Source organism: Falco peregrinus, chromosome 19, assembly GCF_023634155.1.
Source record: "Falco peregrinus isolate bFalPer1 chromosome 19, bFalPer1.pri, whole genome shotgun sequence".
NCBI lineage: Eukaryota > Metazoa > Chordata > Aves > Falconiformes > Falconidae > Falco > Falco peregrinus.
The window spans coordinates 4,827,516-4,854,489 of record NC_073740.1 but is presented as its reverse complement, the minus strand read 5'-3'; the positions used below and the strand labels follow the sequence as shown (position 1 = coordinate 4,854,489).

The 26,974-nt window shown below is 60.9% G+C and overlaps 4 protein-coding genes and 1 non-coding gene across 7 annotated transcripts in view; 1 reads left to right on the top strand and 4 right to left on the bottom strand.

Moving 5' to 3' along the window:
- INTS3 (integrator complex subunit 3) overlaps positions 1-7,528 on the bottom strand; it is a 43,052-nt gene extending 35,524 nt beyond the window's left edge. Inside the window, 3 exon segments of the mRNA XM_055792174.1 lie at positions 1,823-1,906; positions 3,014-3,097; positions 6,672-7,528. Coding sequence (XP_055648149.1) covers positions 1,823-1,906; positions 3,014-3,097; positions 6,672-6,764 — 261 coding nt within the window. The 5' untranslated portion in view covers positions 6,765-7,528.
- A 919-nt stretch (positions 7,529-8,447) lies between these two features.
- NPR1 (natriuretic peptide receptor 1) lies at positions 8,448-18,740 on the bottom strand. Its single transcript, XM_055792173.1, has 21 exons — positions 18,039-18,740; positions 15,613-15,812; positions 14,890-15,003; positions 14,091-14,226; positions 13,858-13,949; positions 13,640-13,775; positions 13,462-13,546; positions 13,239-13,359; positions 13,085-13,159; positions 12,917-12,994; positions 12,698-12,802; positions 12,401-12,472; positions 12,163-12,322; positions 11,928-12,083; positions 11,277-11,445; positions 11,048-11,194; positions 10,244-10,436; positions 9,959-10,133; positions 9,300-9,398; positions 9,132-9,223; positions 8,448-8,784 (listed from the first exon to the last, which is right to left on the bottom strand). The coding sequence occupies exons 1-21, from the start codon at positions 18,718-18,720 to the stop codon at positions 8,722-8,724; spliced, it is 3,150 nt and encodes a 1,049-aa protein (XP_055648148.1). The 5' UTR covers positions 18,721-18,740; the 3' UTR covers positions 8,448-8,721.
- A 1,216-nt stretch (positions 18,741-19,956) lies between these two features.
- TRNAM-CAU (transfer RNA methionine (anticodon CAU)) lies at positions 19,957-20,028 on the bottom strand. Its single transcript has one exon. It is a non-coding gene; the product is annotated as a tRNA-Met (tRNA).
- Positions 20,029-20,260: 232 nt separating this feature from the next.
- On the top strand, positions 20,261-25,007 carry ILF2 (interleukin enhancer binding factor 2). Of its 3 annotated transcripts, none has more exons than XM_055792306.1 (15): positions 20,261-20,369; positions 20,452-20,494; positions 20,988-21,029; positions 21,931-22,035; positions 22,348-22,425; positions 22,600-22,702; positions 22,781-22,846; positions 23,049-23,165; positions 23,313-23,391; positions 23,523-23,610; positions 23,781-23,842; positions 24,052-24,166; positions 24,240-24,330; positions 24,572-24,741; positions 24,852-25,007. In XM_055792306.1, exons 1-14 carry the CDS (start codon positions 20,365-20,367, stop codon positions 24,730-24,732), a joined length of 1,155 nt encoding a protein of 384 aa, XP_055648281.1. In that variant the 5' UTR covers positions 20,261-20,364; the 3' UTR covers positions 24,733-24,741; positions 24,852-25,007. The 3 variants fall into 3 exon arrangements, with proteins under 3 accessions (XP_055648281.1, XP_027640725.1, XP_055648282.1); XM_027784924.2 differs by having other exon boundaries at positions 20,452-20,511; positions 20,987-21,029; XM_055792307.1 differs by lacking the exons at positions 20,261-20,369; positions 20,452-20,494; positions 20,988-21,029 and adding an exon at positions 21,036-21,243.
- Positions 25,008-25,239: 232 nt separating this feature from the next.
- SNAPIN (SNAP associated protein) lies at positions 25,240-26,743 on the bottom strand. The gene is made up of 4 exons (XM_005236242.4): positions 26,588-26,743; positions 25,988-26,034; positions 25,746-25,864; positions 25,240-25,645 (listed from the first exon to the last, which is right to left on the bottom strand). The coding sequence occupies exons 1-4, from the start codon at positions 26,695-26,697 to the stop codon at positions 25,541-25,543; spliced, it is 381 nt and encodes a 126-aa protein (XP_005236299.1). The 5' UTR covers positions 26,698-26,743; the 3' UTR covers positions 25,240-25,540.
- Positions 26,744-26,974: the final 231 nt, after the last annotated feature.

Here is a 26,974-nt window from a genome sequence, read left to right as displayed (position 1 = left end):
CCGCCTCTAATTAATGTGGCCATGAGCAGCAAAGCATGCCCCCGGCCTGCCATCTCAGAGAGACGGCGTCGGTGCCTGCCAGTGAGAGCACCGGACTGCTCACCCCCTTGTCCCCCTTTGCCAGGGGAGACCATGGAGGGGAATGTTCTGGGTGGGTTTCTCTTGGCCCCCACAACGGGATGGCCAGCAAGTGCCATGCAGACGGAAAACTGGGGCATGCCAGGCTCGCTCAACCTTTGCTTCCAGCGCACAGAAGCACCTGCTCCATGAGCCTAGTGCTTGTTCAACGGTGCCTGGACACTTCCCACCCATCCCAGAGGGTCCACCACATCCCAGAGAGGGGAGAAGAGCATTTTATTTGATGTGAAGGAGGAGGTTCACCCTTTGGAAGATGATCCTGCAGAGCGCTGCTAGTCAGCAACTAGAAATACTCTAGCTCCCAAAGAGTCCTGGAAACAAGGATGTGTCCAGCAGTGCTCCGAGCCTCAGCTGGATTCAGCCTCTCCAGGTTTCCAAGTCTTGTGCTCAGCACACGAAGCAGAATCAGGCCAGAGCCTAAGGACAGCAGGGCTGGGGACTCTGCAGTCAGGGTTTGGGAAGGCCTTACGCCAGCAAAGAGACAGAGCCAAACACAGCCGTCTAACCGAAGAGGAATCTCATTCACATCAGCAGTGTAAGCAGCCAGGCCTCAAGACTCCCAGGACAAGTGCATGTTGCTTTCAAGAGGTGATTTGTGAGGAACGGAGCTGTACCTTCATCGCCAAGGACCATCCCACCCAGCAATGCCAAGGCAACTATGAGTTCCAGGAGCTAACGCAGATCTGTTGCTTTGGTGGAGAGCTCTGCCCTCATTGCAGTGATTAAATCGAGAGAATATTGTGTGAGTCACCTTCGGTCCAGCACAGCGCCAGGATTTACAGAGCATCCCAGATGGCACACCATTCAGCCATGCTCGTGGCAGACCCTGCCAACTTCAAAAGTCTGCTTCAACCCTTCCAAATTCCGTGCAACCCCTGTTAAATGCAATGCATCCATACAAAGACCCCTAGGTATCACTTGCCATGCATGGCTTTTCCAACAGCGCTTTTGTTTTTCCTTGTAGCTGCCAGAAATAGGTCTGGTTTCTATAAGAAAACATCATTTTCAAATCCCGCCCCCAGTTTGTAGCAACAGTGACAAATCCACACCCAAGATCTTCAGAATACAAAACATTCACCTTCCTGTAGGTGATTAACTACAATTCTAAAAATCACAGTTTACGGCGTTGTTAAAAAGTTATTTAAAAATTAAATCCAGTCTGTGAAATTAACAGAGGTGAACTGCTAAAAAGCAATTTTCTCTAGGAATTTGACATGTTCCTCCTCTACAGTCTAGGTGATTATTTCTGTTGTCATCTACATCTGGCTTCCAGCATGGAAATCCGTTCCGGGCCTCCAAAGACAAGGCAGAAACTGGGCAAGGCCTTAACAGTTCCTTTAAGAATCAGTACTTGTCTCCCGCAGCAAAAAAAACCAATTAATTCCAGGGCTGTGAAAGAGCCCAGCTGAGCCCCCTTCCCTGGTGGCAGCATCCGCATTCCCCTGAGCAGCAGCTGCTGCTGCCCCTTGCCACGTGGATGCAACAAACCCAGGAACGGTTCAAGCAAAGTCATTGCCCTGCTACAATAAACACTGCTCAGCGCGGAGGGTTCCAGCCAGGCGCCTTCCAATGCCGGCACGAGACCCAAAACTTCCACAAGCTCTGAATCCCCAGCTGCCTGGAAAGCAAAATCTCTCAGGGACGAACTTTTCCGCGCTCGGCGAGGGGCGCAGGCGTGCCTTACCTTCTGTGCCTGAGCAGGTTCGGTTAAAACCAGAGTGAAAAGACCCAGGCAGATCTCCTCGTGCTGGGGGGTTCCTTTACAGATCTGAGAGAGAAAAACGCAAGTGCCGTGGGTGAGCAGGTGAGGCGGGATCTTAGAGGAAGCTCAGTAAAGCAACAGAAGAAGGAAAACCCGCTCGAGACCCACCAGATGGGTGGGTCAACGGAGCGCCCAGCAGCCTGCAAGGAATTCAAAGCAGGATCATAAGGGAATACAGGAAACATAGCAGGCCTCCCTGACGTTTTACCCCATTGCCAAGTTGATGCTGGCGCAAACCCCCCAGCAGCGAGAGCCTCCCAGCGACTTCAGTGGCACCACTGCAGGGTATCTCGCTACTGGGGGGCAACAAACCCCCAGACAAGAACAGCAGCAGGTCCCTGCGCCCTGCCCTCTGGCTGGGAACCTGCCCAGGCTCTTCTCACAGACACTGGGAAAACATTTCACGAGCTTCAGAGCCCTGCAATCCAGCCTGGGTTGCCGACCTTTTCCCATTAAGGGAAGGCAACTCTGTACCACTGACTCCAACAGCCCAAGGTGTTCCGGGGAGGAAAAAATGCAACCAACATGTCCGAGAGCCCATTAACATGTCACACGAGTTTTCCTTATACGGTAACATCTGTGGCTTGCTGGCAAGTATTTTAAGACTACGTGGAGTTCGAAATAAATGCTCCATCCCTCAGCAGAAAGGCTGAACCTGCCCTTTCCAGTGGTCTGGAGTCTGGCTGTTTGGAGGCCAGGAAAAAGCTGATCTGAGCAGCACAGGAGTACAAAAATACATGAGAAACACAAACAAGAGACGCTCACGTGTGGTGACAGACTCCTGCGTGCGTGCACACGTACACAGCATGCATACGCCGCAAGACACACACTCAGCCAGATTTCAGCAAGAAATTGCATTGCAGGTCGGCTTCCGAAGAGGTGACTAGACAAGGATTAAAGCCACGATGTTGTTTTGTCTTTTAACTGTAATAGCTCTGGGAATCCTTGACAGGCTGAGAGCCGCGAGAACGCAGCGGGCTCCGTCCCCCTGCCTTGTATCTGCCTGTTCCCTCTGCCTTGCACGCCCGCTCCCTCAGAGATCTGTGCAAGTACAATCCACCACGAATGATTTCATCCAGGCAGGATTCCTCGTCTCGAGGAGATGACACTTACGTGAGCATTGAGGGCATCGTTAGCTTCCCTCTCCGACAGCCCGTTGGTTAGCGAAGTGACGATGCCCACGCACCTTTCTAGTCTCTGAAACAGAGAAAAGCCAAACGTCACAAAATTTGAAGAGCAGATACACTCGAGCGTATCCTCACTGAGCCAAGATACAGCAGAGGCTGCTCTGACCCCCACCCAAACACCTGAAGGGACAGAAAAACAGCCAGTGCCACCACAGCTGTTCTTGGCTCACGTCAGGGCTCTGAATCTCCTGCCAGCTGGAGAAGCCACCGCTTCATCAACATCCATTTATCCACAGGTTTGGGTTTTAAATACTCCACTGACACCGCTCAAAGAGCCAAAAAGTAAACGCATGATTATTCAGTGACACTAATATTGATGTCACTTTGATATGAGGCCAAAATGTAGTCGTGCAAAGGCTGAATTTGTGGCAGTGTTGTCAGTCTGGGAGCGGAGCCGTACCCCGAGATGACACGCTGTCCCCAGCGCAGGGAAGCGAGAGCTTGTCATCCAGCAGCTCTGCAGTGCAAGACCCACTGCTCCTGTCCCTGTGGGAACCCCCCGGACAGCAGGGCATGAGCCTGGAAACCTTCTGTTCTCGTCACTTAACATCTGAGCAGCTTCTGAGTGAGAACAAACGGCAGGAGCAGATGTCTGTGGGCAAGTACCCCAAGGGATGAAGTGATAGGAAGAGCCACCAAGTCAGGACTGGTCAGGGACAAGAGTGCAGGGATGAAAATACCGCAGAAGCAAATGGCAAAGGCTTCCACTCAACTTGAGAGAAATCAGAGGGTTGCCCACACTTCACGCAGGGTGAGAGCAGCCCCCCGCAGCCGTGGCTCTCTCCTGTCCAGCAGGCTGGGCACCGGTGTTAGCTGATGTCTGCCTCTGGTGCAGGGAAAAACCTGAGCAGAGCAGCCTGACTCTGGGCGCAGGCACGCCAAATCCTCACCCCACTTTGTGGTGCCACCTCAGGGGTGGAGACAGAATCACTGCACGAACTTGCAGGCTCACCACATGCTCTCACAGCAGCGATACACCCGAGAGCCAGCAAACAAGCGGAGAGCAGGGCTCCCAGCTGCCAGCGCACAGTGGCTCGACCACCGGGCTCCTTTAACACCGGGGTCTCGCTCCTGCGCTACCGCTCACACAGCAAGACGTCGTTCTAAATTAAACTCCTCCACAAAGAGCTCTGCTGCCGTGCGAGGCAGATGTGCCCTGCCTTCTCTGCCGGTGCCAGAGCTACCACGCCAGAGCTGCGGGCCCAGCTGGACCGTTTTGGCCACGGCAGCGATGCGAGTGTCCGCGGCTGCCAGCAAAATGAGGTCTCGCTTTCCTGGAGTTTCCTTGAAGCCTACGGTTAACAGAGCGGTGACCCGTTTGCAGCAGGGAAAAGTGGCAAATGCAGGCTAAGACAGGCACTAAGCAAGTTCCAAGAAGGTTATTTCTACACAGTTGCTTCTTGATTAAAATGCAAACACATCATGCCGATTATGGAACTGATTAGTGACTCCTTTGCATATCAAAGGGACTGCAGTGAAGAAGCTATTGAGAAAGAGGTCAACAGTTCTCCACTCCAAGGCAATATGAAAGAAGATATACTGGTCAGTAATGCAGAGATAATGCCTTTGTAAAACCGGCTTTGTTCCAGGCCCAACTATGGCATTATGAAAGAGCAATGGGGCAAAACCCATGAAAATCTCAAATCTAAAGCAGATGAATTATTTGAAAGGGAGGACAAGATCCAGTGGCTGCAAAAGAGAGTTAGAAAAATCCCAGTGAGAAATAAGACAACTTGTTGGCAGATAATGCAGCCAATGAACCACCAGAAGAGCTTTGCAAGGAACTTCAGCGTCACAGAATGTCTTTGGTCTGAGACCTGCTGACAGACTAGCAGGATCAGGGTTTGGTATTCCCATCTTGGGATACACGAGAGGCACACCAGCTCGCTCCTGCCAGGCATGGAGGTCCTGTATTTTCAAACACCAGGTATGGTATTTGAAAACAGTATTTCTACCTTTGGGCAAGTTTAATGGCTCACGTTCCTGCAACAAGCTCTGCTGCCTCTACCAACACCCACAGTGGAACGAGATGATGATTTCTTTGTGTTAACACCTGGTAGGAGATATATTTTTTACAAGCTCCAATCCTCCAGATCACCTCTCTCCCTGAAACAGGTGTGTTCAACTTACTGCCACGGGCAGCTCTGACAACTGCTGAAGGGAAAGACCAGAGGAGGTTTTTCTCCTTTCCTTTCATCCTTTCACCCATCAAGGATGGCAGCTTGTTTACTGTGAAAACTCAACGTGCAACTATCACGCACGGTTCTTCCTGTGTACGCTCTGCTTCCTGTTTGTTGGAGTCTTTAATGCAAAGACCATGAAACTGCAACAGTAAATCCATCAGCACTCAGGGATATAATTAATGCCCAAACCAGTTTCTCCCAGCTGACTGGGCTTCTAGGCTAAGGCACTGCTTCCCAGTGGTTTAAGAGGCACAGGAGGAAGGCTTGATGGTTAAACAAAGCTTATCTCTGGGATGTCCTCTCCTTCTGGTCCCTGCGTTTGCCCGGATACATCACCATGATCAAAACTGAGCTCCACCGCGCTCGCTGACTCCTGATGGCTCCTTCCCAGACTCGACACTCTCATGGAAAGATCCAGGTGAGAGCGACCCAGACTGCAGGGGAATTGCTTCAGTAGCCTGGAACCAAATTCGAGCCCAACCAAAGCTCCCGGCCATGCTGGACTCGCAGAGCTGCGTGGGTCTGAAGCTGGGAACGTTCTGTCCAGACCTGGACAGGACCCAAAACACACATGGGGACCAACGAGTGCTTTGAAGGAATATAAATACACTCTAAATGGCAAAGGACAGTTTCCAGACCTTGAGACCTAGCTATTCCAGTTACCACCCTATTTTTCTCCTGCAATTGAAATCCAACATGTTTTTGTTTTTTTGTCTGCACCATTTCATGAGCCCCAAATACACTCGTTTCCATCACACAATAAATAACCGGTCTCTCCCACAAGTCTAGCCATTTACAAGTGTGTTGCCGCACCCATGGCACCGGGGAAGCCGGCCCTACACCAGCATTAGGAATATCCCCAAACGCTCGCTGGGGTGGCCCCACAAGCCAGGTGTCAATCCGCATTATAGAAGGGCCTGAGCCATGTGTCCAGCTCACCCGGGTCCCTGCGCTACCGGCTCTTCCACAGCTCCTCCACATCAGGAGGAGATCCCAGTTGTCCTGGGGAGATCCCAAACCTTCCCCACCTGTAAAAGAACCAGGTCTCTTATCCTGCTGCTGGCAGAAAAGCTCAGTGGGAAGTAGGACAGTGCTGTGTAACCTGGGGCCTGGTGAACACAGGTCGGAAAGTTTCACAGATGCTGGAAAGATGAGTCCTGTCGGCGCTCAGCAAGCTTCATAACCCTGCTCCGCAACCTGCGGCTGCCCAGCCCAAGCACAGCCAGGGCCAGGTGGGCAGGGAGACCCCAGCTGGGAGGTGTTTTCTGTTTCAAACGGGCCCCTTCCCCACACAGGAATGGGCAAGGGGAGCAGCGTGCGTCACCCTGCCCGCACCCCGCATGGGGCTGAGCCCGTAACCCACCCCCTGGAGCCCCCCTGCCCCCAGCCCCAGGCACCTACCTCCTCCAACTCATCCTTGGCATCCAGAAGAGTGGAGACCAGCAACTTCCCTCCTCCTCCTGCTGCTCCCCCCTTCCCCTTCTGCATCTCCATGGCTGGGGGAGGGGAGGAGAGGGAGGAGGGCAGCCCCTATCCAGGGGGATTGGCCTGAGAGGAGCCCCCCCTTTTCGCTTGGTAAGCCCCCCCACCCAGCTCTTCCTCCTGGGAGGATGGGGAGAGGGGTGTTTATGGGAAATACCCCCCCCTCCGGGGCACCCCCCACTCCAGCAATGGGAAGCAATGGGGTGGAGGGGACAGGGGCACCCCTGCCTGCTCCTCAGGGGGGGCTTGCCCCCGGACGGGGGGGGTACAGGGGGCTGCCTCCCCTTAGCAGGGGTGGAGGGGCTGCTCTTTGACTGGGGCAGGCCTGGGGCCTGCGGCCTGGCGCCCTGCTGTGCTATGGGGCAGCCCTAGGGGAGGAGGGCTCTGGAGAGAGCCCGGGGCGGGGGGAGCTGCGGGGGTGCCGGCGCGGGGAGGGGGTCCCCGTCGGCCGCGCCAGAGGAGGCCTGTGGCGAGGGCGGCCCCCGGGGGAGGCCTGTGGGGAGGCGGTCCCGGGGGTCCCCGCCGCGGGGGGCGGGGGGCGCCGGGGGTGTGACAGGCCCCCCGGCGCGGGACGGGGCAGGGCGGGGCGGGGGGGGGCTCCACCGGGCGGGGGTCTCGGTGCCGGGGGGGAGGGGAGCGGCGGCTCCGCACCCCCCGCCCAGCGCCGCGACCGGAAGTCACCGGGAGAGGGACAGGAGGGCCCGGGGGGAAGAGGAAGCGCCAGGCGGCCGGAAGCACCCGCCCCTCGCGTCTGCTGTCCAATGACAGCAGAGATACTGCTCGGAGTGACAGGACGGGGAGCTGGGCGGGAGGCGGGGCCGCCACGGTCTCCTCGGCCAATGGGATGGCGGGGGCGGGTCGGAACTGGAGGTACGCTCCGCCCCCGCGCTCCCCGAGGCGCCGCGCGTGGCCGGGGACCCCCGGGACTCCTGGGGTCGGGCATGGCCGAGACCCCCCGAACCCTCCCGAGAGCCCCCCTGGCCGGGCACGGCCAGGCCCCCCCGGCACCCCCCGACCCCCCCGGGTCGGTCATGACCAGGACCCCTGAGCCCCCCGCGGGGTGTGCATCACCGGGACCCCCCCCAACCCTCCCCGTTGGGTAGCCCCCTGCCCTGGGGACCACCCCAGCCCCCTGCCCCGGGGACCCCCCCACCCCAGCCCTGGGGACCCCCCCACCCCCTGCCCTGGGGACCTCCCCAGACCCCGCCCCGGGATCCCCCCCAACCCCTGCCCTGGGTAATCCCCCTGCCCCGGGGAATGCCCCTGCCCCGGTGACACCCCCCCCCCGCCCCCTGCCCAGGGGATCCCGCCCCCCCCGGCCCTGGGACCCCCCCCAACCCCTGCCCTGGCGCCCCCCCCAGCACCCCGCCCCGCGGACCCACCACCCCCTGTCCCCACTGCTACCCCCGCTGCCCGGTCCCGGCTCCTTTGGCCCCGCAGACTCCCCGGACCCGCCCCCTCCCCCCCCGGGGTGCCCCGTCTTGCCAAGCCCCGCCCCCCCCCCCCCCCCCCCCCCCCCGCAAGCCCGCTTGTGCCCCTGTGAAGCTGCTGCTACACGGGAAGACCCCCGATACCACCCAGAACCCCAGTGAGACCAGGCGGTGTGGGGGGACGCAGGGGGGGACCCCAGGACCCCACTGAGACCCACGCCGAATGCGTACACACCAGCTTTATTACAAAAATTAGAGCTCTAGTGCACCCCCCCCCCGGGGGTCCGCACTGTCCCCGGCCCCCCGTGTCCCCCCTGGCCCCCCCCGGTGCCAGGGCCAGGCCATAGGGCTGCTGGGACACGGGGCCCCCCCCGCAGCTTTCGGGGTTCAGCTCGTGGGGGGCGGTGCCGTGGGGGGCATGCCTGGCCCCCCTGGCCGCTGGCGGGGACCACCAGCCTGGCCCCGGTCTGGGGGAGCTGTGGGGGTGGTGTCGGGCTTAGCCCCGGGGGGCTGGGGGGGGAGTTAACCCCCCGGGGGGGTCAGCCCCGGGTGCTGCTCCCGCGCTCCCCCAGCAGCCAGTAGGTCCTCACCTTCCCCTTGCCCTGCGGAGAGAGGGGGCAGGGGGCTGGGGGGAGCATTGCTCCAGGGGTCAGGGTGTGGGGGGGCACCCATTGCCCCAGGGGTCGGGGTTGGGGGGGGGAGGGCATTGCCCCAGGGGTCGGGGTGCGGGGGGGGTCCATGACTTAGGGGGTCGGGGTACAGGGAGGTGGGAGACATTGCCCCAGGGTTTGGGGTGCGGGGGGGGGGGGCACTGTCCCAGGGGTCGGGGTGCGGGGGGGCAGCCATTGCCCCTGGGGTGGGGGTGCGGGGGGGGGCACTGTGGGGCTGTGGGATGAGGATGCTGAGGGGACCCCACGGGGGCAGCCACTGGGGGGGGGCTGGAGCTCACCTTCATCTCCACGTCCCCCCGCAGCTCCAGCTCGAAGCAGCCGAACTCCTCCAGCACTGCCTTGGTCACCGCCGAGATGTGGATCTTCAGGGCTGGTGGGGGCAGTGTCCCATCAGCACCCATGGGTGCCCAGCCCAGCGCCCACAGCACCCATGGGTGCCCCAGCACCTTCCCCGTTGGACTCCATGCGCGAGGCCGTGTTCACCGTGTCCCCGAAGAGGCAGTACCGGGGCATCTTGAGACCCACGACGCCAGCACAGACGGGTCCTGTGGGACACCCAGTGAGCCCCCCACCCCAGGCTGACCCAGCCCCCTTGCTGGGGGCTCCCATCTCCATGGCCCCACTGTCCCCCTGGGTGCTGATGTCCCCTCCCCATCCTTGGGGTCTGTGAGAGGGCTGGGTGTCCCCCCCAGCCCCAGGGACTGCCCTGTCCCCCCATCCTTGCTGGTCCACATGGGTGCTGTGTCCCCCCACCCATGAGCCCGTGTGGGTGCCATGTCCCCATCCCCTGTGACCCATACATGGGTGCCATGTCCCTGTCCCCATCCCTGCTGACCCATGTGGGTGCCATGTCCCCATCCTTGTCCCAAATCACCCACATCAGTGCCATGTCCCCATCCCTGTCCCCACTCACCCATGGGGTGCCATGTCCCTGTCCCCATGGACCCATGTGGGTGCCACGTCCCTGTCCCCACTGACCTGTGGGGTGCCCCGTCCCCACCCCCATCCCCAGTGACCCCACCATGTCCCCGTCCCCACTGACCTGTGGGGTGCCCCGTCCCCACCCCTGTCCCCAGTGACCGCCCACGTCCCCGTCCCCACTGACCCGTGTGGATGCCGATGCGCAGCTTGAGCTGCTGCTGCGGCCGGTGGCGAATGCGGAAGGAGCGGACGGCGTCCAGCAGCGCCAGCGCCATGCGGGCCACCTCACGCGCATGCAGCTTCCCGTTGCGCACCGGCAGCCCCGACACCACCATGTAGGCGTCCCCGATCGTCTCCACCTGCGACACACCACGGGTGCTGGGTGCTGACGCCGTCGCTGGGGTGCCCGGCGTGACCCGTGGTGCGTGCCTGTTCATGCGTGTTCATGTATGTTCTGGCATGTGCTCACTTTGTAGACGTCGAAGTTGTCGATGATGGCGTCGAAGCAGGTGTAGAGGTCGTTGAGCAGCGTCACCACCTGCATGGGGGTGCTCTCGGCCGACAGCGCCGTGAAACCCACGATGTCACTGAAGTAGATGGTGACGCTGTCGAAAGCCTCCGCCTGCACCGTCTCCCCCCGCTTCAGCTGCTCCGCCACCGAGCTGGGGGACGGGGGGGGGGGGTTATGGGGGGGGCACAGCCCCCCAACCCCTCCTGAAGGCAGGGACTTCCCAGCCTCCAGCTATGCCAGGGGGTCCTGGGGGTCTCCAGCCATCTGAGGACCCCCAGCTCTGAGGCATGATGGGGGGCCGGGGTAGTCCCTGGTCCCTCTGAGGACCCCCACCCCTACACATGCTGGGGGTCTGGGGTCATCCCTGCCTCCTTTAGGTACCCCAAGCCCCAAAAAGCCATGACACAGGGAACTGGGGGGTCTCCAGCCCTCCAAGCACTCCTTGCCATGAAGCATGTTGGGGGGTCCCTAGGGTCCCTGGCCCCTTCAGGCACCTGGAGCCATACACCAGTCTGGGGGGGTCCCCAGCCCCTCCAAACACCCCCAGTCCCAAGCAACATGGAGATCCTTGGTGTCCCCAGCCCCTCCAAGCACCCCCAGCCCCAAGCGACATGGGAGCCCTTGGGGTCCCCAGCCCCTCCAAGCACCCCCAGCCATGCAGGGCATCCACGGGGGACCCCAGCCTGGGGCAGGCAGGGGATGCCGGTGTGGTGCCCAGCAGTAAGGGGGTGCACAGGGGCCGGGGGCCCCCCCAGTGCTTACTGGGGCAGGATTTGGTAGAGGAGAGCCTCAGCCTTGCGTTTCTCCTCCAGGTAGGCTTGGGTTCGCTCCTCCACCAGCTCCTCCAGGTTGTTGGCGTACTGCTCCATGCGCGACAGCAGGTTGTCCAGGATGTTGCTGCTGCTCTCCCTGCAGGCAGGGGGTGAGCACCCATCCAGGGACCTTTTTCGGGGTCACCCACTGCCCACAGGGCTGGGGGAGCCAGAGGTACCTGTTGAACTTGCGGAGCTGGACCTTGATCTGGTTGAAGTCGGGGCGCTCCAGCACGTCCTCGGCCCAGCAGTGCTGCATCAGCTGGCCCAGCTCTTCCATGTGGCACCCCACGTTGGCCGAGGGGCGGAAGCTGGGGCGCTCCCCGCTCTTCACCCGCTCAATGATCTCTGTGGGTCCAAGCACCCATCAGTGAGGCCAACAACCCATCAGCTGGTCCAAGCACCCATCAGCAGGTCCAAGCACCCATCACAGCAGGTCCAAGCACCCATCAGTGAGGCCAACAACCCATCAGCTGGTCCAAGCACCCATCTAGCGAGGCCAACAACCCATCAGCTGGTCCAACAACCCATCAGCTGGTCCAAGCACTTGTCAGATGGTCCAATAAGTCATCAGCAGGGCTAAGCACCCATCAGAGCAGGTCCAAGCACCCATCAACTGGACCAAGAATCCAGCAGCAGGTCTAAGCATCCATTGACAGCAGTTCCAAGCACCCATCACCAACAGGTCCGAGCACCCATCACCATCACCAACAGGTCTGAGCACCCATCACCATCACCAACAGGTCCGAGCACCCATCGCCAACAGGTCCGAGCACCCATCATCAACTCGTCCAAGCACCCATCAGCTGGTCCCTGGCCCTCCCCCCCACCTTTAGGGCTCAGGTCGAGCCCCTCCACGTAGAAGACGCCGTTGCGCAGGGCAATCTCTTGCAGGATGATGCCGAAGCTGTAAACGTCGCCCTTCTGCGTGCCGCGGGCCGGCGGTGACTCCATCCGCAGCAGCTCGGGTGCCGTCCACAGCTTCTCTGTGGCACCAGGGAGGGGGCTGAGGCCAGGCAGGGACCCCAGGCAGGGGCGGGGTGGGGGGATGGGCAGGTTGCTCACTGGCGAAGAGTGCGTGGGAGTCCTCGCCATCGGGGGCTACGCGGAAGCTCTCCAACCCATAGTCCGTGATCTTCAGCACGAAGCGGCTGTCCACCACACAGTTGGAGGACTTGAGGTTCCCGTGGGAGATGATGACCCCATTGTGCAGGAACTGCATCCCCTGGCAGGATGGAGAGCCATCGGACCCGCTGCCCCCCTGCCATGGGAATGGGGACCCCCGTGGGAACCATCTCGTTACCTTGACGATGTCATGGGTGAGGGAATAGCGGAACATCCAGTCCAGCGTGATGCTCTCGTTCTCCAAGATGTCCTGGGGACATGAGGGTCACCTTGCTGTCCTCCCACCAGGGATGGTCCAGGGATGGGGGACAGCACCCATCTGCCCGCTGCGAGCAGCCCCGACGCTGGGTGATGGGCACCGTGTGGCCCCAACGATGGGTGATGGGCACTGTGCAGCCCCAACGCTGGGTGATGGGCACTGGAGGGAGCAGCTCCAGCCCCAGATGGCTGCCAGGGACCAGGACCCTGCTGGTACCTGGAGGCTCCCGCGCGGGCAGTACTCCGTCAGGATGCAGATGTTTGGGGGGTCAGTGCAGGCGCCGATGAAGCGGGTCAGATGCTCATTCTGGACATCCCGCATCTAAGCCGGGAGCAGGGTGTGGGACCAGGCTCACGTCACCCCCCACCCCAGCCAGGGGACACCCGGCTGGGCACCCCCACCCCACCGCGTGATGCCAAACCGGGCGCCACCTACATGCTTCAGCTCAAACAAGACCTTGCGCGTCAGCTCGATGCGCTTGCGGTTGAGGTGCTTCACAGCCACGAGGTTGCCCTGGGGAGACACGGGGCGATGGGTGCCTGGTGGGGTGGTGGGTGCCCGGTGGGGTGGTGGGTGTCCACCCCTGCTCCCGCACCCCCATACCTTGTAATATGCCGTCTTGGCGTAGACCTGGAACTGTCCCTCCATGGTCATCAGCGAGCCGTAGTTGGAGCCCCTCTGGGGAAAGGGACACGGGGTGAGCCCTGCACCAGGTCCCTGCCTCTGGAGCGGGGCTGGGGACGGGCTGGGTGCCCACCAGGGAGAGGGTGAGCTTGCTGCCGGCGCTCCGGAGGTGTTTCTCCAAGCTGCTCATCTGCACGTCCTCCCACTGGACACGCCACAGCTCGGCCGCCAGCTCCTTCTCCAGTTGCAGCTTCCTGCGCCGGGAGGGCAGGGTGAGACCCCCCGCCTGTGTCCCCCCACCTCTGGGGACAGCAGCGCAGCCTCGGGGTCACCCTCCCCGACCCCGGCACCCCCACCTGTAGATGAAGAAGGAGGTGACGGTGATGGCCAGGAGGATCAGGCTGACCACGAGGGACAGGACCTCCAGGGTGGACAGGTTGGCTGCACAGCAAGAGGAGGGTGGTGAGGGGCCAGTGGGTGCCCAGGGTGGGGGGCCTCGTGTTGTGTCCCCCCCCCCCCGCCATCACTGCTCACCTTTGCGGCACAGCGGGTCGCTGTTATCGAAGCCACAGGGGGGGACGTCAGAGGGGACCATGTTCCCCGGCCAGTGGATCTCACGCCCTGGCACCATCTCAATCTTCTTGGTGGTGCCATTGTAGTTGGCCACGATCTTGGGGAGGGGGGGCAAGAAATGGGTGGGAGGGGGCTCCCAGCTGCCCCATGGGACCAGCTGCCCCCGCAGTGGGGCTCACCTGGAAGTCCCCCAGCACCGGGTCCATGTCCCACAGGGAGTAGTCGCTCTCCCGGTCTCCATTCTCATCGATCTTCAGGAAGCCGGTGACACCTGGGGACAGAGGGTGAGTGGCTGCCGGGGTAGGGGGGACCCTGGGGACACCAGTCCATGGGTGGGAGCTCCAAACCCAACAGATCATCCTCCCAACGGGGTTGGTGGGTGGCACCCAGCTGGGACGGGGACGGGGCTCACCATAGAAGGTGCGGTTCCACATCTGGCGGGTGATGGCGGAGGCGTTGGTGATGGAGCCTCCCCGCTCCAGCGTCTCGGTGACAGCCTGGGCGTAGAGCAGCACCCCGTCGTGGAAGGCAGCCGCGATGAAGTTCATCTGGTGGCACCGAGATGGCTCGGGGATGGGGCACAGCCTGGGGTCCCTGTCCCCTTGTCCCCAGCAGCCCTAGGTCATCCCACAGCTCCTTGTCCCCAGCAGCCTCAGCTCCATCCCACATCCCCTTGTCCCTGTCCCCAGCTCCATTCCATGTCCCTTAGCAGCTCCATCTCCATCCTGTGTCCCCCAGCAGCTCCAGCTCCATCCCCTGATCCTTTGTCCCCAGCTCCACCCCATGTACCCTTGTCCCCAGCTCCACCCCATGTTCCCCAGCAGCTCCAGCTCTCATGTCCCCCAGAAGCTCCAGCTCCATCCCATGTCCCCAACTCCATCCCACGTCCCACAGCAGCTCCAGCTCCATCCCCTGTCCCCAGCTCCATCCTGTGTCCCCCAGCAGCTCCAGTTCCATCCCACATCCCCAGCAGCTCCAGCTCCCTTGTCCCCCAGCAGCTCCAGCTCCATCCCATGTTCCCAGCTCCATCCCATGTCCCCCAGCAGCTCCAGCTCCATCCCGTGTCCCCAGCTCCATTCCATGTCCCCTTGTCCCCAGCTCAACCCTGTGTCCCCTTGTTCCTTTGTCCCCAGCACCACCCCAGCCCCCCAGCAGCCCCAGCTCCCCCCCGTGCCCCACAGCCTTCCTGGCTCCATCCCGCCGTGTCCCACCAAATCATCCTTCATGGAGAAGTTGAAGTGGGTGAGCGCCTCATCCTTCAGCCGCGCCAGGAAGGGCCGGTACTCGGGGTTCTCGGGCTCCTTGTAGGTGATGATGGTGACAGCCTGGGGGGGACAGCGGCTGGCAGCGGGGCCAGGGACCCTGCCCACTCCAGGGGACCGGGGGTCCCACACTGGGCGCGGGGCAGGGCCCCGACACCATTGATCCCGTTTCCTTCCTCCTCGGGGGTCACCAGCAGCCGGGAGCTAGGGGGGGGCACGGGGGTGCTCCGGCACCCACCACAGCCCCGCTCCCCGTGGGGGGCACGCACATGGGGGTTAGTGCCTGCGCAAACGCACACACGTGCATGGTGGGTGCCTGTGCACATGCATGTGTGGATGGGTGCCCATGCATGCACACACAGGGGTGGGAGCCCGTGCACATGCACATGTGTGTGTGGTGGGTGCTCAGGCACATGCACACACACATATGTGCCTGTGCACACAGACATGTGGGTGGGAGCCCAGGCACATGCACACACACGTGTGGTGGATGCCCGTGCACATGCATGCGTGGGTGGGAGCCTGTGCACATGCACAGATGTGTGCAGTGGGTGCCTGTGCACATACACATGTGGGTGCACTGGGTGCCCGTGCACATGCACATGCGTGGGTGGGAGCCCGTGCACATGCACACGCGTGTGCGGTGGGTGCCAGCGCAGAGCCCCGGCTCACCTCAAAGGCCTGCCGGGCGCTGGCGTCGTGGCGGTCCCCCCGCCTCCACGGCTGCTGGGGCTCGGGGAAGCGGCGGCCCTGCAGGCTGGCCCCGAAGATGTCGATGTAGAAGAAGGCATAGTCGCCGCGGGTCAGCCCTTCGCGCCCCGCCTGCAGCATCAGCTCCCGCAGCGTGGCCGGGGCGCAGCACACGTACACGACTGTGCAGGGTGAGACAGCTCGTGGCACCCCGGGACCCCCCCGTCCCTGGGAGACCCCCGAGACCCTCAGCATCCCGAGGGTCCCTGCTTGACGTGGGAGGTGACACGCGGTGGGGTCATGCTGCTGAGTGGGTGGAGGGTGGCCAAGCGGGGTGCTGGGGAGCTGGGGGGTCCCAACCCCCTCTGCCTGCCCCCCCCGCCCCCCCCCCCCCCGTGCCCTGCCCGCCTCTGCCCTCCAACACAGGCGCCAGGCCCAGGTTTCCTGTTTTCCCGACTCTGTTTCCTCCTCCCTGTGGCCCAGATCCCGGCAGAGATTGACTCGGCGGCACGGTGGCCCCGGTGGGTGCTGCCACCCCACTGCCATGGTCCCCTTCAGCAGGGGGTCACGGTGCCGGTGGGGTCCCGGGGTGCTGCCCAGCATGGGACGCAGCCGTGCCACCCACCAGGACCCTGGGGCCTCAAAGCAGCACCCACCCGGGGTGAGCAGCAAGGTGGCGAGGCTGGGGGTGCCAGAGGCTACCCACCCAGCGCCAGCCCCACCGACACCCACTCCCCTGGTGCCACCCGGGATGGCTCCGATGGGGACGGGGACAGAGCCAGCCTGGGCCAACCGCACAGAGGGGACCGGGGCAGGTAGCCCCGCTCAGCAGCTCCTGGTGGGGCATGACACAGGGTGGGGGGCCGGGGGGTGTCATGGTGCAGGATGGGGCAGCACATGCATGATGCGTGTGTGGTTATGCAGCATTCCTGTGTACAGTCGCGCAGAGCCATGCACACCCATGTACAACTGTGCTGAGCCACGCACATCCGTGTACAGCTGTGCAGAGCCGTGCTGAGCCGTGCACACTCCTGTAAAGTCATGCAGAGCCGTGCTGAGCCATGCACACCCATGTACAGCTGTGCAGAACCGTGCTGAGCCGTGCACACTCCTGTAAAGTTATGCAGAGCCGTGCTGAGCCATGCACACCCATGTACAGCTGTGCAGAGCCGCGCTGAGCAGTGCACACTCCTGTAAAGTCATGCAGAGCCGTGCTGAGCCATGCACACCCGTGTACAGCTGTGCAGAGCCGTGCTGAGCCGTGCACACCCGTGTAAAGTCATGCAGAGCCGTGCTGAGCCATGCACACCCGTGTACAGCTGTGCAGAGCCGTGCTGAGCTGTGCACACCCATGTACAGCTGTGCAGAACCGTGCTGAGCAGTGCACACTCCTGTAAAGTCATGCAGAGCCGTGCTGAGCCATGCACACCCATGTACAGCTGTGCAGAGCCGTGCTGAGCCGTGCACACCCGTGTAAAGTCATGCAGAGCCGTGCTGAGCCATGCACACCCGTGTACAGCTGTGCAGAACCGTGCTGAGCTGTGCACACCCGTGTAAAGTCATGCAGAGCCGTGCTGAGCCATGCACACCCGTGTACAGCTGTGCAGAGCCGTGCTGAGCCGTGCACACCCGTGTAAAGTCATGCAGAGCCGTGCTGAGCCATGCACACCCGTGTACAGCTGTGCAGAGCCGTGCTGAGCTGTGCACACCCATGTACAGCTGTGCAGAACCGTGCTGAGCAGTGCACACTCCTGTAAAGTCATGCAGAGCCGTGCTGAGCCATGCACACCCATGTACAGCTGTGCAGAGCCGTGCTGAGCCGTGCACACCCGTGTAAAGTCATGCAGAGCCGTGCTGAGCCATGCACACCCGTGTACAGCTGTGCAGAACCGTGCTGAGCTGTGCACACCCGTGTAAAGTCATGCAGAGCCGTGCTGAGCCATGCACACCCGTGTACAGCTGTGCAGAACCGTGCTGAGCCGTGCACACCCGTGTAAAGTCATGCAGAGCCGTGCTGAGCCATGCACACCCGTGTACAGCTGTGCAGAACCGTGCTGAGCCGTGCACACCCGTGTAAAGTCATGCAGAGCCGTGCACACCCATGTAAAGTTTTGAACAGCTGTGCTCAGCTGTGTACCGCTATGAACACCCGTGCACAGCCATGCACACCCGCGTGGAGCCGTGTAGAGCTGTGCGAACCCGGGCACACGTGGGCACAGCCGTACACACCCGTGCCGAGCCATGCAGAGCCGTGCTCACCCGCGTGGAGCCGTGCAGAGCCGCGCACAGCCATGCCCACCCATGCACTGCCCCAGCACCCCACCACCGCCACCCCGGTCCCTCTCCCCGTGCCAGCCCACGGCAGGACCCCCCCCCGTCGGTGCGTCCCGTTCCCCCCCAGCACTCACTCCGTCCCTTCTGCTTGATCTCCTGGATGATGAAGGAGAAGTTGCCGCCGTCGCGGAAGACGACGTCCATGACGGTGAGGTTGCGCAGGGTGGGCAGCTGGACGTACAGCCCCTCGGCGGCGAAGAAGTACGGCCGGTCATCCACTTTCTCATCCCAGTAAACCAGTAAAGCCCGACGGGTCCAATTGAAACGCCGATGGAGCTGCACACCCAGTTCACCCAGTTTACGGTGACTGGGACCAGCACGGGTGGTCAACCCGAATTGCTCTTGCTTGTCGTCAAAGCCGTGGGCTTCGGCACCCGCTGTCACCAGTGGAAGCCGCCAGTGGCTTGTAAAGCGGGCTACTGGGGCCGCCGTGTAGACGCACCCGGGTCCCAGAAATGCAGCGGGGTGATGAGCGAGCTGGAGGTCAACAGCGGCCAACGGCGCAGCCATTTCAGAGCAAACACCGTGCCGATCCTCGCTGCTACCGAAAACCCACCGGAGGGTAAAGCCCGGTAATAAATCGGCTCGGGCATTAACGGTGGCGGCGGCCAAGCGCACCGCTGGTCCCACTCGTGGCCAAGCCCACGGGTAGGTGAGATTGTGTTCGGGTAACACCACAGCTAAAGTCAACGCGGTCGTCCCCGCTGTCGCCGCCACCGTCACCGCACCGCAGAGCAGGGCCAGCACCGCCAGCATCGCCCACGGAGAGTGGCTTCTCCCCCGTGACAGGGCTGAGCCCTTCCTCCCCCCCCCCCCCCCCCAGTGACACAAAGGGCCGTTAGCATCCACACCGAGCTTAACTCCTTCCTTCCCGCCGGGAGGGAGGATGGGGCCGCCCGGTGGTGGGTGGGGATATCCCCACTCGTGGGATGTGGGATGGCGGGGTGGCACCGGGAGTGGGTGGCCATGGTAGCCACAATATGCCGGACGGGGGTGGCACCAGGTGCAGGTGACAGGGTCGCACCGGGAGTGGGTGGCCACAGTAGCCACAACACACTGGGACAGGGGTGGCATCAGGAGTGGGTGGCCACAGTAGCCGCGACATGCCAGACAGGGCTGGCACCAGGAGTAGGTGGCCACGGTAGCCATGACATGCCAGAAAAGGGTGGCACAAGGAGTGGGTGGCCATGGTAGCCACGACATGCCAGGACAGGGGTGGCACTGGGAGTAGCTAGCCACAGTAGCCACGACACGCCAGGATGGGGGATGGCACGCCATCCCGGCATGTCGTGGCTACCGTGGTCACCTGCTCCTGGTGCCACCTCCTGCTACATGGTCACCAGTGGCGGGCTGAGACCTGACAAACTCATCAGTGCACAACAAACACCCTGGACCCCGTCGCATCCCTATGGAGCCCACCAGGCTTCAGCCCCCGGGTGGGGGGGGCTCGGCCACTCCTCCCCCCTCCCCACGCCCCCTGGGACCTCCTGCCCCATGTCACCGTCACAGCAGCCCCATGGGAACGGGGAGGTTACCCTGGATAGACGCTGCGCCGGGGGCTGCGTGCTCCTGGGAGCGCTCGGGGGAGACGCGTGGATCCAGAGACAGGCTCAGCGCTTGGGGACACGCGTGGGGTTTGGGGACACGCGTGGGTTTGGGGACACGCGTGGGTTTGGGGACACGCGTGGTGCTCCCCCGCCGGCATATTCCCATGCTGGGGACAAGCACAGCGTTTGGCAACACGCGTGGCGCTCCCCCTCCACGACACACAGAGTACAGTGGGGACACACATGGCTCCTGGGGACACGTGTGACCCCGGCCATCCCGGGACACTTCTGACATACCGTACCCTGCTGTGCCGGGCAAAGCTGGAAAAGGTCAGTCTCTCCGGAGAGGATTAGGAAACACCAGAGGCGACGGTAAAAATTAAAGTTATTAATGAAGGCGGTAATTAAGAAAAGAAACGGGGGTGGAGGGTGGGAAAAGTGTTGCTAGCAGAGGATGGTTTCGATCCATCGACCTCTGGGTTATGGGCCCAGCACGCTTCCGCTGCGCCACTCTGCTGCTTGGTGGGTAGTCTCTCCCGACGCCATAAGTAGAGGTTCTCGCTGCGCGCATGCGCACTGAGCCGCCCGCTCCATTCATGAGCATCGTACCCCCTCCAGCGGCCGCCCACCGCCCAGCGTGCGCGCGCGGCCCGCTCCCTGATTGGCCCCTCTCACCCCGCCTCCTCCTCAGCTTGACAGTTACCCCAGCCAATAGCTTGCAACGAACGTCTCCCCGGCCGCCAGCCTCGCGGCGGCGCGGGACCCAATAAGCGGGCGGGTTGTTGGGGGGTCAGGGGAGCGCAGCCCGGCGGGGTCTCCACAGCGGCGTTCATTGTTGGGCAGCGGCGGAGCCATGAGGTGAGGGGCGGCGGGTGCGGGAACCCCCGGGACGGGGACCCCCGGGCCGCCCCCCCTGACGCCGCCTCCCTTCTCTCCGCAGGGGCGACCGAGGCCGAGGCCGCGGCGGACGCTTTGGTTCCAGGGGAGGCCCTGGCAGTGGGCGAGTCTGGCTTCTGCTCTAGCGAGGGTGGCTCTCTAGCGTGCCAGGCCTAGGGGTGGGCTGCGGCCGCCCCCCGGGGCGCGCTGCCGGGGCGCAGGGACCGGGGTGCCAGCGTGCAGTGTAGCGCAGGAGAGCGGTGAGGCGTAGAGCTGGGGGCGGGGGGAGGGGGCTGGCCCCGCCGGGCCGGGTCTGTCAGCGCTGGGAAGCCCCCGGTGGGCGGCCACCGCCGGTTCGCACCGGGGCGGGGGGGTCAGCTAGCGGTAGGGGGGTCACGAAGAAACCTGTCCTGTTTCTGTAGGGCCTTTCTCGTGCCTCGGGACCAAACCTCGACGAAATGGTGATGGGGGTTGGGGTGGGAGTGTGTGTGAGTGTGTGTGTGAGTGAGTGAGTGAGTGTGTGCTGGTGATGACAAAAGCCGCGAGCGGGCAGGCATCCCCGCAGAGAATAAAGTTCTTTTTTTCTTTCCCCCCTTTAGGTTCCGGCCCTTTGTGCCGCACATCCCCTTTGATTTCTATGTCGTGAGTAACCCTCTCCTATGGAGCTGTTTGCAGGCAACAGCTGCGGGACTTTTCCTTGTTTAAAGATGCATCTTAAAAACCTCGTTTGCTGACTTTGGTGGTTTGACTTCTTTTAGTAAAGGAATTCACTGAAAATGCTGTTGGTTCAGTAACCTAACCCGAAATAGACCTCCTTACTGTCTCTGTTGTTCGGAGTACGGATGACTAGGATGCAGTTGAGTAATAATCACAACAAATAAATGCCTTAACTGAGGGTGTTTTTCCTGCTTTTTAAGGCACCCTACTCACCCAGACCCTCAATTCTGTCAGCTCCAGCACAGACCTGACAGGTTACTCTGACAGCTGCCATTCCCCTGTCAGATGTTCTCCAGGCTGTTTTGCCACGTTGGTCCTCACAGGACCAAGAGCAACATGCTTTTCCCACCTTTTTATAGGAGGAAATAATTTCCTTCTTCTACCAAGCATCTGCCCATTACAGACACATGGCTTCTAAGGCAAACAAGTTCACTTACATTTCCTTTCCAGGCCATGGCTTTGAATCCCACCATAATGGAAAAGCTCTGGCCATCTGCAAACAAAGAAACTGTAATACAGTTAATAAAAATCCTCAATAGACCCATTCTTAATTAGATCTGCCCTGTCTCGCACCCTGTAGTTGCATGGGCACACTGGTGGCTCCTCTGCCATTCCTGAAGACCTGCTGTTCCTGTCAGAGCACAGTGAGAGCATACGGGCTCTCCCTCCCTTAGGATAATGTGAATTTGTAAAAGCAGTAAGCGAAGAGAAAACAGCGCTGGAGAATTAAAAAAAAAAAAAAAATTGGAGTAAATTTTGCTGGTGAGTGGGTTGAACCAAAGTTTTGTTCTTGGGCGTTGCAGTCTGATATCTGATCCCGTTTCAGTGCGAAATGGCTTTCCCCCGCGTAAAACCTGCCGCTGATGAGACTGCGTTCAGCGAAGCCTTACTGAAGAGAAACCAGGATCTTGCTCCGACCGCTGCTGAACAGGTTTTGTGCTGAAAATTGCCTTAAATTCTTTGGTTGGATGCTACTGCAGTGTTAAGAGAATGCAAAGACACGCTGTCCTTCAGAGAGTATAGCCAGGTGCAGTCATTACAAGCCTAAAAAACAATTGCTTCTCTGAAATAAAGACTGCAGTAGAGATACGGGTGGAGTTTCTTGGAACAGTGATTTTTAAGTGTTTCTTTTACCTGTTATGTACCTTGCATCAGGGCTGTCTGCATTACACTGTGCAAGATCAGATTATTTCAAGTTTGGACAACTGGCTGATAACACCACCCCTCTCCAATTCCTTTTCAGGCTTCCATTCTTTCTCTGGTGACCAAAATAAACAACGTGATCGACAACTTAATTGTAGCACCAGGAACATTTGAAGTGGTGAGTTCAAAACTGGCAAGCTCGGAGAAAAAGCTGTGTGGGGAGATGCTTTGGTAGAAGCAATGCCGCTGTTCTAGCTACCAAACCCAGCTCAAAGTTGTCTTAAAGAGTCATGCTGACTCCCAGAAACGTAGCACATGCATTAAATTCTCCAATTTTTGCTCTTTCAAACAGCAAATCGAAGAGGTTCGCCAGGTGGGTTCCTACAAGAAGGGCACCATGACAACGGGGCACAATGTGGCTGATCTAGTTGTGATTCTGAAAATCCTGCCCACCCGTGAGTAGCGGCTGCATGGCTGCTGAGGGGACTGCAGCGCTCATACCTGCTCTGACCGCCTCTTCTGCTTCTCCCTAGTGGAAGCTGTGGCAGCCTTGGGAAACAAAGTCGTGGAAAGCCTGAGAGCACAGGACCCCAGTGAAGGTGGGATGCTCTTCTGCGTCATATGGGGTCGAGGGGGATGTAGGCTGATGTGAGGCAGTTTACCTGTGAGCTTTGGGGTTTGTCTAAAGGGTATGGTGCTGAGCCTGGCGCCACTGCCAGGATCTGTGGTCTTTCCCGTGTTCCCGCATGCTGGTAAGGTCTTCCAGCTCCTCCATGAGGAATTCTTGTTGTTTCTCCCCAGTCTTGACCATGCTGACCAACGAGACCGGCTTCGAGATCAGCTCTGCAGATGCAACGGTAAAGATCCTTATCACCACGGTACCGCCCAACCTCCGGAAGCTGGACCCCGAGCTACACCGTAAGAGCTCAGCCCCACAATGTGAACCTTCACCGGAGTGGCGGGGAGCCAGCTGGCCTCCCCTGGCCCATACTTACTCAGCTTTTGGTTGGAAAAAAAACCCAAAACAACCAAACAAACCAGGGGCATTTCTGTTGCTTCTTTCAGTGGACATCAAAGTGCTGCAAAGCGCCCTGGCTGCCATCAGACATGCTCGCTGGTTCGAGGAGAATGCTTCGCAGTCCACGTGAGTTTGGCCCTGCAGCTCTGAGGCCCAGCTGGAATAATCTTTACAGAGAACAGGGAAAAGGAAAGGCTGTTCCTGCAGCAGAAGGGCACTTGATGCATTACAAACCCTCCTCCTGCCATCTTCTCCAGGGTGAAGGTCTTAATCCGGCTGCTGAAAGACCTGAGAATTCGATTCCCTGGCTTTGAGCCCCTCACACCCTGGATTCTGGACCTGCTGGTGAGCGCACATGGGGGAACGCTGATGGTGTGCCGGGCGTGCCGTAGCCAACTTACAGCTCTCTGTGTGTCCCTGGGCTCCAGCAGCAGCAGGAATTGGGATTCTTGCACTTCCTTTGCTGTGAGCCGCTCTCATCCTAAACCCTCTCTTTTCTTTTTTCATCTCTTCAGGGGCACTACGCCGTGATGAACAACCCCACCAGGCAGCCCCTGGCACTCAACATCGCCTACAGGTCTGTCGCTGTTTGCTTCGCTGGTATAAATTCCTGTTACCACCCCTTTTGAACACACCAAATAAAAGTGGCAGCACCTCAGGGCTTGAAGGGACCGAACTGGAGACAGAAGCAGACTCCTCACATAGATGTGCTAGTTCCAGACTTCCTGGCTGTGTTTCTGTGCTGGAACAGACTAGTTTCTAACCTGAAATGTCTTTGTCCTGTAGGCGCTGCCTTCAGATCCTGGCAGCGGGGCTCTTCCTCCCTGGATCTGTTGGTATCACTGATCCCTGCGAGAGTGGAAACTTCAGAGTCCACACAGTTATGACCCTGGAACAGCAGGTGAGCTGCCTTGCCCGCAGCAGGGGAAGGGTCTAGAACCTGACCGCGCTCTGACTCTTCCTCCTCTCTGCAGGACATGGTGTGCTACACCGCGCAGACGCTTGTCCGCATTCTCTCACATGGAGGCTACAGGAAAATCCTCGGCCAAGAGGGTGATGCTAGCTGTAAGTGGGGTCGGTGCAATGCGTGGGTCTTCCTCCAGGCAGGCTGTCAGCATCTTGGGGGAACAGGACTGGTTTTCTGTGTTGCTGGAGGAAAATTAAGGGGTCCAAGAAGTGACTCATTAAAGCCCGGAGCAGTAGGGAGGAGGCGGCGAAGCTGGGGAGGTGTCGTGGTTCTCCCTGCACGTCCTGGGGACAGGGTCCGTCTGTGCTGCTCAAAGTCACCCTGAGCCCATTTTTGCAGACCTGGCTTCCGAAATGTCCACGTGGGATGGAGTGATAGTGACACCTTCTGAGAAGGCTTACGAGAAGCCTCCAGAGAAGAAAGAAGGAGAAGAGGAAGAAGAGAACCAAGAAGAACCTGCTACAGGCGAGGAGGAGGAGAGCATGGAGACGCAGGAGTGACTCGCCCAGGTAAAGCCTGTCAGTACTGCCGCCTGCAAGAAGGCAGCTCCGGGCAGGGGAGGGAAGGGTTTGCCCCAGGGTGGTGCCCCCCCCTCAACAGCCCGTCTTTCCCCCTGCAGTAGGGCTCCCCACCGCCGGGTGCTGCTGGCTGAAGGATGTGAAGCACGAGTGGAGGACTGACCCTGTCCTCAGTGAACGCAGCCAGCTGATGTGACCTGGCCCCCGTATGTGTTTTTAGGTTTTTTGTGGTTTTTTTAAGTCACATATTAAAGCATTCCTTCCTTTGGAGCGCGTCCTGTTTGTTCAGGTAGAAGATGCTCACTGTAGAAGGAGGCCAGAAAAAGGTCTAACAGCAGGAGGAAGTTCCTGAACTTGAAGAAAACCCACCCGGGGCTGCTGAACCCCAGCCTGACCTCTCTGCTGGCAGCACCTGCCTGTTTCTGCTTTCCCCAAGAGGCTGGGGCCGTGACACGGGAGCGTTTAGACCCACACTACCTCACCAGCCCATAAGCAACGCACGGTCACTTTTATTACAGTGCCTACAAATCTAGAAATACAATTCAGGGTCCCCCGGTTCCTTCAGCTGCAGCTGAAGAGCTGCAGCCTCACTCTGCAGGACTTTTTTCCCCCTTCCCGCGCTGCGGAAGCTCAGGAGCACGCTGCTGCAAACAGGGATACCTGCTCCCCTCACCAGCTGCCCATTCCAGTCGCTGTCCTTCCGGGGCCACTCCTGCTCCAGCCCAGCTCCCGGGGCTGTCGGCGCAGCCGTGGTGTGAGGTGGATCCGGCCCGGTGCCACGATGGGGGCCTCACTTCCCGGGCAGGCCCTGGGGGTAGCTGCCCGACGCCTCCAGCATGGCCTTCCTTCGTACCGCCTCCTTCGCCACGCTGTGGTTCAGCCTCCGCAGCCGTTCCTGCAGAGGGGTGGGGAGCAGCAGCCGTCAGAGCAGGGGGAGCCGAGATTCCCCCTGAACACCGCAGCCCCCTGACCACCCCCAGGGTCCCCGCGCTGACCTGGGCGTTCTGCAGGATGTTATTGACCAGCACCACTCTGCGCCGGGCGTTCAGCAGCTTCTTCACGTAGGGATCGAGGTCCAGTGCCACTTTCTGGTCCTCGTTGATGCGGCACAGCTCTGGGGAGAGGGCAGAGTGGGGGGAGTGGGCCCAGGGTACCGCAGACCCCCAGGGGATGTGGGGCAAACCCCACTGCACCCCCATAGCCAGGCTGCAGAGGTGACTCCCCCCACATGCCTCACCTGTGGCCAGGCTGTCGATGTGCTCCCGCAGCTCCACCTGGCTCTCCCTGCAGAGAAGACAGCTTGGGGGCCAGGGCAAAACCTTCGACCCCACCCCCGCAGCCCCCAACCCACCCCTACTCCCCCTCTAACAAGAGCCAGTGTCCCCAGTTGCCCCTAATCTCCTCCCAGTCCTGGTTACCTGCCATCCCTAACTCCTCCCAGCCCTGCTACGTGCCCTCTGCCTCTAAGTGCCACCCCATGTGTACTCCTAACGCCCCCCCCCCCGATCCCGGGGTCCTGCCCTCAGGGGCACCAACCCCTGCAGCCCGCTCAGCCCAGCTGTGAACCCCTCAGCTCCCCACCCTGGCACCCCTAAGCTTCTCCAGGTGCTCCGAAAGTCCTCCCCCACCCCACCTTCCCCCGACGCTGCCCCTCCACCCCTGTACCCACCCCTCTGCCCCTAAGCCCCGCTCTCACCCTGGTAGATGCCCCTCCGTTCCGCTCCCGCCCCGGTACGCGCACCTCGGCCCGGCTCCGGCCCCGCTCCCTGCCCCTCGGGCCCGCTCTCGCCGTCCCCCTCAGGCTCCGGCCCCTCTTCCCTCCCCCCAGCTCCCGGACCTGACGGCGTGGACGTGTCCGTCGAGCTGCCGCACCGCCGGCCGCAGGAACTGCAGCAGCCCCTCCGCGAACAGCTCCCGCGCCGCCGGGCCGCCACTCCCCGCCGCCATCTTGGCGCTGCCGACACCGCAGGGGCCGACGGGAAATGGAGGCAGCGGGGCGGGATACGCAACTTCCGCCCCGCGGGGGCCGCTGGGAAATGGAGTCCTGGGGCCTAGCCGTGGGCCCAGCTGCGGCCAAGCGGGAGGCACAGCTGGAGGCCTAGCAGTTGGTCCAGCTGTGGTCCGGCAGGAGGCACAGCTGAAGACACAGCCGTGGGCCCAGCTGTAGCCTAATGTGAGGTCCAGCTGTGGCATAGTGGGAGACACAGGTAGAGGCCTAGCAGTG

Excerpts from the sequence above, each read along its gene's own strand:
- ILF2 (XM_027784924.2), top strand. Across the intron at positions 23,392-23,522 it reads GAGAATGCTTCGCAGTCCAC|GGTGAAGGTCTTAATCCGGC; the intron begins GTGAGTTTGGCC and ends CATCTTCTCCAG. Across the intron at positions 23,843-24,051 it reads GCACTCAACATCGCCTACAG|GCGCTGCCTTCAGATCCTGG; the intron begins GTCTGTCGCTGT and ends TTTGTCCTGTAG.
- SNAPIN (XM_005236242.4), bottom strand. The coding sequence starts at position 26,697 with ATGGCGGCGGGGAGTGGCGGCCCGGCGGCGCGGGAGCTGTTCGCGGAG. Across the intron at positions 25,865-25,987 it reads CATCGACAGCCTGGCCACAG|AGCTGTGCCGCATCAACGAG; the intron begins GTGAGGCATGTG and ends CCCTCTCCCCAG. Across the intron at positions 25,646-25,745 it reads ACATCCTGCAGAACGCCCAG|GAACGGCTGCGGAGGCTGAA; the intron begins GTCAGCGCGGGG and ends ACCCCTCTGCAG.
- NPR1 (XM_055792173.1), bottom strand. The coding sequence starts at position 18,720 with ATGCTGGCGGTGCTGGCCCTGCTCTGCGGTGCGGTGACGGTGGCGGCG. Across the intron at positions 13,160-13,238 it reads GCAAGCTCACCCTCTCCCTG|AGGGGCTCCAACTACGGCTC; the intron begins GTGGGCACCCAG and ends CCCTTTCCCCAG. Across the intron at positions 8,785-9,131 it reads GGGGGGACGTGGAGATGAAG|GGCAAGGGGAAGGTGAGGAC; the intron begins GTGAGCTCCAGC and ends CTCTCTCCGCAG.